At 49.8% G+C, this 7,322-nt stretch overlaps 2 protein-coding genes across 2 annotated transcripts; both read left to right on the top strand.

Annotated features, from left to right (window-relative positions):
• Nucleotides 1–1,932: 1,932 nt before the first annotated feature.
• BO87DRAFT_198340 (uncharacterized protein) lies at nt 1,933–2,674 on the top strand. Its single transcript, XM_025618527.1, has one exon. It carries the CDS (start codon nt 2,209–2,211, stop codon nt 2,626–2,628), a length of 420 nt encoding a protein of 139 aa, XP_025474597.1. The 5' UTR covers nt 1,933–2,208; the 3' UTR covers nt 2,629–2,674.
• Nucleotides 2,675–4,706: 2,032 nt separating this feature from the next.
• On the top strand, nt 4,707–6,541 carry sreA (siderophore transcription factor SreA; the record flags this gene model as incomplete). Its single annotated transcript, XM_025619905.1, has 3 exons — nt 4,707–5,038; nt 5,104–5,642; nt 5,706–6,541. 3 exons carry the CDS (start codon nt 4,707–4,709, stop codon nt 6,539–6,541), a joined length of 1,707 nt encoding a protein of 568 aa, XP_025474596.1.
• Between the last annotated feature and the right edge of the window lie 781 nt (nt 6,542–7,322).

Here is a 7,322-nt window from a genome sequence, read left to right as displayed (position 1 = left end):
GTGGACTCGCCAGTCCAGATATGGCCGGGTGGCGTGATAACAGCTAGTAAGTTAGTAGATGGGGAGTTTAGAAGAACATCAAACCACATGAATCGCCTATCATGGCCAAGCACTACAGTATACAAACTGAGTACTAGTTAGCAATGCTACAGCACCACAACAGCGGCGTCCCGCCGTCTTAAGCTACCCATGTGGGACAAGGAAACACATGGACTCGTCTTCTCCGACGACAGCCACCACGGACAGTCCCATGCTAAGCATGTGTGGGTAGAGTTATCTGATCCGGCTTGCCGCTCAGGCAACATGCAACTACTCGAACTAGCTCGACCAAGTTCAGAACTAAGCCATCCCCATCACACGCCCCCACACGTAGAAAGCAGACCAAGGGGGGGGGGGGGGGGCGTGGGCTTCAAACAACTCAAAGATCGCCTCGGGCAAACCTGCTCCATAGGAACGTTTGACACCAACAAGCACGAGCGGCCGGTTCGGTATGATCTTCCGGTCCCAGAACTCGGAGATGGCGATACCCCAGCTCGGAGATAAGTGTTACAGATGGGCCTCTTCACCCTATCCAGGTCGACTGATTATCAAGATGGGACCGTTGTGTGTTCGTTCCGGATGCGGTAAACTTCTGCGCCGTCCCACTCGAGTCACGGGGCTATGTTTTCGGCTTTTTCTTTTCACAGTTGTTGAGGACATGCTTCCCCCATCCTCTTGTGGAATATTCTGTTGAATCAGATAAAAAAAATTTTTTTTTTTCGTCGACTTATCAATGCATATCAACGATCGAGGAACGAAAAGCCCACCTGTCGTATGCCTCACCCAATACCAACTAGTCTAGACCAGACACTAGACAGTAGAACCTCACAACAGAGCGAGCCTATCACTGCAGCTGTCGTTGCCCCCTTCCCACCCATCCTCCACTATCTCAACGCGCAAGATCAACCTAATCGTAGCGTAAAACCGTTACTCCCGAGCCCCTCCGACTGCCTAGTCAAAATCCGCGCGCGCGCGCCTCGTTGAAGAATCCCGTCCACAAGCCGCGCCAAGAAATCGATATCGACTTATCAATCAACGGATCGATCCAGAATCAGCCTCACCTTGCGAGAAGGGGGCCCGAGCTATTTGCTCGCTCGCTCTTTCCTTCTTTTCAACTCAAAAGCAACAACCGACAAAGTGATATTCGTGTACATCCTAGTAGGCGACACGCTCAGACGACGGATGAACCAGACGAGTAATATTCATTTCCGACCATGTCCGGGGGTTTGTCACTTTTAATTTACGTACGCAGGGCAAAACTAACTCGACGATGATTTTCCTAATTCGTTGTAGAAACTATTTATGTATGTAGGTATGTATGTGTGTGTGTATGTGTGTATGTGATGACGACTATCAAATACACACATACACATACACTTATGCAGCATTAATTAGATACCCTCCCAAGTTCCCCAACAAGTTATTCCCGGAGTTGCGGAACTTCCGCGCGTTGGAACCCCCGAGTCGGTGTAGGGCGGCAAATTAAAATCCGCGTTGATGAGGGGGTGGTGTGGGTGATGGGCAAAAAGAAAGAAAAAGGGTGTGTCGAAAAGCTAAATCGACGCAGGTTGCCGATTTTAGCGTTATCGGTTAGGAACTTTACCGGTACAGGTAAGTAAGTAAGCCAGCCTGCCTGGTAGGTAGGTAGGTACTAGGTATTAGCGTAGTATTCTGCTGTGATCATATCATATCCATCTCACATCATATCATATCATATCATATCATATCATATCGTATCCATTTTTGTGCCGGGCTGGAGGGGGGAGAGAGAGGAGAGGGGGGTGTGTGGTCAGGTTATCGGGGTCATACATCACGCCACGATCGACTAAGGGGGTGGTGGTGGGCTACTACGTACCTACGTTCTTAGTGGCGCTTGATTAAGTTGATTCTGTTGGTTGATTTGATTCGACTGACTGATTGATTGATTATTTGGTTTACGGGCTAGAGTTGATACATGGTTAGATAGGTCGGATGAATCGGCTGGGCTTGGTTGATTGATTGAATGATTGATCGATTGTAACTAACAGTCCCACGGAGTACTCCGTACGGAGGAATGGAGATGGATTTCTAGAATGGCTTACTTCTCCGTAGAACGGTCAGAAATAGATTATTTCCGAAACTTGAGAGACAAAATAAGCGAACGTTTCGATAAGGAGGTCGGCGTTTGGGATGGATACTTTCGGCCCCCCCTCTTTTGCCTCTCCTCTCAACTTCAGTATCCAATCATCCAACCATCCCATTATTGTGAATGTTACCTATCAGATCCATCCGGTGGGCATGCTTAGAAGAGTGGGAACAGGGAGAGAAGAAAAAAAGAGGAGGCGTGTCAGAGTGTCAAAAAGTCAGACGCAGCTGCGCCTTGCGCCTTGCGCCTTGTGCAGCCAGTGTCGGAAGGTTATGAAAAGTCTAGAAGATGATGGTTTACATACGCCAGGGCGAATCGGCAATCCGGAAGGGGAAAATAAAGAGAGGTTAGGTACTTTGTTGTTCTTGTTGTTGCTGTCAGTTCTTGGGTGGGTAAGAATCCAATCACATGAGCGAGATAGATCAAACCGGGCTCTTTCGTCAGCCCGCCCGTCGGAGAGATAACAACCTGTTCCGGTGTGCTTAGGCAGTAGCCTTACGGGCTTCCACATTGTCCCAAATAGGGACCAGTGGGACTCTTCGGGCTCATCTTATGCAGTCTGGTTACCTAGTCCAACAGCTAGCACCACTAGGGCGGTGCTTCGTTATGGCCGACTACCGAACGAAAGAGTGCATAGTGTGACCATCGGAGCGGAGCATGGAAGCTCGGGATATCGTGATAGAATCTCCGAAGCAGCCAATGTGGTTGCCTAGAATGCCGCTGACTGAAGCGCCAGGATTCGGTTCGCCAATGATAGGCCGATGAATAACGCTTATTCGTGAACGGACACGCTACGGACGATTCGGGAAGGCGCAGTGCCCCTTAGACCCAGTTTACTAAACCAGAATAGGAAGCGGTGGAGCCCGGGAGATTCGATCTGGGGAGGCCGTAGGCAAATGGGATGGGAATTGGCCAGCAAAGAGGGCAAAGAAAAAAAAAGGGTGAGGGAACTGCGCGACCGAGCTCTCACGCGCAAAAATTCTGTCCACACCCTTCCTTAGCGGATGGAAAAAATAGAAGATAAACGAAGTTTAGAGACTTTCAGACTTTTATTGTGTCAAACTATCGGTTTGAACCTACAGCTTGCAGAGTAGGAAAAAGCAAAACCCTGACGAGAAGAAGGAAAAGGAATAGCCCCCGGTCGTAGATCCCCCTGGGAGATCGATAACAGAGAGGGCTGCCTGATAAGCAAAAAGACCATACTGCTGGGGCAAGTTGACAGACCGACAGAGCACGCGAAGAAGCGAAGGGAGCGAAAAAAAGAAAAAATCGAATTCAAAAAACCCAAAAAGAAAAGGCAGAGACATCCCAAAAAAGATAAAAACGAGAGGGCATTAAAAATAGTTGAGTGAAAAAAACAGACCGAGAGGCGTGTTGGTAAGTAATCTGGTACTTTCTATTTGCCCGTCTCATGACAGAACCGTCCGAAAAAGGTCTGGCCCGTGGTTATCTGGTCACCCTCACCTTCATCATCATCATCATCATCACCACCACCACCATCCATTTCCATACTTACCCACTTCCTGCCTCTATTATCAATCTCTTCCTCGGCTCTCTCGCCTTCCTACTCATTCACCACCACTCTCTCCACCATCCACTCAGCCCCCCTAATTCTCTCTCCCTTTCTTTTTCTTCCATCCCCCTTTCATCATCATCTTCTACTACTCTCTCAACACCCCTCATTCATATCTGATCCGACATTCCATCCGTCTTGTTTGATCGTCCTGTTACCGCCGATCTTTCTTGTCCTGTCGCCGCTGTCCTCCCCTCCCACCAAACAACGATCGATCTATCATCCCGTTTCTCCAGACCGTTCTCTTTCTCTCTCTCTCTCTCTCTCTCTGTCTCTCGAGCCTCCTCTATTCCCGTACTTTTCCCCTTTGCCTCCCACCCCCAATCTATTTGAGATCGACCCTTTTCTTTTTTTGATCTCTCGTTTCTTTCTTTTAAACCCTTTCCTCACCTGTTCATCCGCACCCAGTACTCCGGGGCACACTATCCGTTACGACAGGATCGCCACTCACACCATCCCGTCCTGGATTGGCCAACATACGAGCGTTTCGTGGCAGATCTGTTGTCCATCAATACAGTTTGACTGCTGCTTACTTGATCTTTGCCTTTTAACTTTACGATCGCTCAACTTTTCCGAGAACCCCCTATCTCTGCCTAGTACGCTTAGGTCACCGTCAGGGATCAGTGTTCTGTCGTCTCTCCGGCTCCGCCTGGTTGGCTCTGGGAGTTTCACTAGCTGCAGTTACCTGCCTCTCAGTCAGGCTGTCGCTAGACTTTTCTTTTCTTTTTCCTCCCTTCCCCCTGCACTGTCATCTTGACCGACTTTTGACTTTGTGATACGATACATTACTTTGCCCCCCCCCGACTGTGGTGCGACATTCCTTCACGACAAAGCCTTCTCCTTATTTCGACCACGCTCTCATCTTGAGTGACTCGCTCTACTCTCACAGGTTGCCTTGATCTGGGGACCTTGTCGCTGGGAGATAGAGAAGGAAAGCGAATATCTTCTGCGGGCGTTTTTTTGTTGGCAATGCTGGCATCAATCCCCCAGATGGAGACGGTGCGATCGCTCCCTCGAAATCGGGATATGGTTGCGCGGCATCCATCGGCGGAAGACTTGGACGCTGCTCAGCAGCTGATCTCATCTGCTCAGGCTGGTCGAGAACACCTTGTGGACCGTTCCCGTGACGATGATGTGGCTCGAGGCTACGATATCTACGATGCCTACGAGAGAAAACATACACCTACCTACGATGCTGAACGGCCTACACTGCCGTCGACCGAATCCGCTTCGAACCCACTCGCAGAAAGGACATCACCCAAGTCTCAGAAGGACACTTCCTTTCTAGGACATTCCTGCAGGTGAGTTTTCCTGGGCTCTCTTAGTTTGTTACCTGGGCGGTACTGACTTCCTTGGTAACACTTAGTAACTGTGGAACGAAAAGCACTCCGCTATGGCGACGATCACCGACCGGGGCGATGATTTGCAATGCCTGTGGTCTGTATTTGAAGGCACGGAATGTTGCCCGGCCCACAAAGCGGAATCGTATACAGAGCAGCACGGAACCTGTCCAACCCCAACCGACACAGCAACAGCCACCATCGATAGCACCCCAGCATGAGGCACACACCCATAGCGAAGGAGGCTGTCATGGCTCCAAAGGATCTTGCCCAGGTGGGGGCAACTGTAACGGCACAGGGGGTGCTGAGGGGTGTGACGGGTGCCCAGCTTACAACAACCGCGTGTACAAGTCCTCTGCCCGAGGGACTGTGCCGGTGCACGCTTGGGGTCGACCCGCCAATCCAGATAGCGAAAAGCCTCTGCCACCACAGGAACCGGACGTACCCGGAAAAAGTGGTGCGTCGGCCGAGGGAAACATGTTGGTATCGTGTCAGAATTGTGGAACTACTGTGACCCCGCTCTGGCGACGAGACGAGAATGGTCATCCGATCTGCAATGCGTGTGGTATGTTCTTTTGCCTTATCTCGGGAATCAAAACGAGCCCTGAAGCGGCTAACATTCCTTTAGGTCTATATTACAAGCTCCACGGGTGCTATCGCCCCACCACAATGAAGAAGACCATAATCAAGCGTCGAAAACGCGTTGTGCCGGCGCTGCGGGAACACTCCCCGACTGCTGCCACGCAGTCATCGAATGGCTCTTCTGCGTCGCCAGAGGCCTCCCCAGCGACGTTGGCTCGCGTCCACGACGATCACTACCGCTACTACAGCTCTGAGCCGGTGGATCACTATGGACCGATGTCCGGAGACAGGATTTCACCGGCCGCGCCCAAGCAATTTGGCTTTGCACCCCCGCCTGTCGATTTTACCGGATTTAGTTCCGGCCCCGTCTCCTTACCGCACCATCCCCCGCCACCAAGATTGTTAGAGCCGGATCGCATCAACGCTCCAAGCCACTCTCCGGTGTCTCAGTTTGGTCGACGGTCTCTTTCGCCAAATCCCTCGGGTAATCCGAAGAAACGCACCCTTGCAGAAACCGCGTCATCAGCAGAAGCGTTGTCTATCCCGACCACTTTGGAAAACGGGTCCAATCAACTTCCTCCGATCATGTCTTCTGTCAATCCTTCCCCTCCGGCCCGCCTCAGTTCTATCTCTTCTCTCCTCAACCCCAACAGCCATGACGAATCGCGCCTAGATCCCTCACTCGCTGCCCTCAGCCGTCAGCACCAACCATCTCACCAAGCTTCTCCTCTTGCGCCCCCTCCCTCGCAGTTGCTGCCCGGTGTGTCGGAGTTCGACAACATCAGGGAAGAACGTCGCTTAAAGTTGCAACGAGAAGCGGAAGAGATGAGAGAGATGCTGCGAGCAAAGGAGCGAGAGCTAGCGGAACTAGGACAACAATGATCATGGATCCAATTGTCCAAGGACTGTGCATGCTGCTATTGCTCTCTACCTTTACTCTTTCACCAATCACATATTTGGCGCAGACTTTTTCTGACGAGATACCATTTGCAACACGATGAGTTTCACGGGACTTGTGCACTATTAAGGGAAAAAAGTTCTCTACATTTCATTTATTTTACTTGGGATTAATTTGTTTGAAGCGCTGGCGGGATAAGCGATTACAAAAGAAAGATATTACGGAGGCTTGTTTTGTTACACTTTAATTTTCTCTTCTTCTCTCACTCTCCCCTTCACCTTGTTTAAATCTGTACCGGCGGACGGACGTGTGGACAAGGCTATTAATCACGGGATAACCGGGTGTGAGATGACTGTGTTCGTAAGGTCATGGAATAACTGAATAGATTTCGGTAATATGGGACTTATCAAGATCATATGATGGCTGTTATTGATCTAAAGTAAACTAGATCACTAAGATCTTTTGATCGAGCCTGTAGCGACCGATTGATTAAATCAACTTTTATCTCTCAACCATAGATTGACTGATTGATAAGCTTAACTGCCAGATTTCCTTTTCACTAGATCGGATCGGCCCGACCTCGGCCTTTCCAGTACTCAAAAATCTCTCCTACAGCTAAGAGTATTATTCTCATGTAATTGTTATTATTTCATCGCAATTGTTTAGTCTAGTCTAACAGATTTTACCCCTCACTGCAAGGGATTTGATCTGATTTGATTTGATCTTCGGCTTTTTTTTTCTTTCTGTTTCTTTCATTACGAAAAC

Source organism: Aspergillus neoniger (genome assembly GCF_003184625.1).
Source record: "Aspergillus neoniger CBS 115656 unplaced genomic scaffold BO87scaffold_54, whole genome shotgun sequence".
Lineage (NCBI taxonomy): Eukaryota > Fungi > Ascomycota > Eurotiomycetes > Eurotiales > Aspergillaceae > Aspergillus > Aspergillus neoniger.
Note: the sequence above shows the minus strand (reverse complement) of the source record. Positions and strands in the feature narration are given on the sequence as shown.

Coding starts and splice junctions, on each gene's coding strand:
- BO87DRAFT_198340 (XM_025618527.1), top strand. CDS start 2,209: ATGGATACTTTCGGCCCCCCCTCTTTTGCCTCTCCTCTCAACTTCAGT.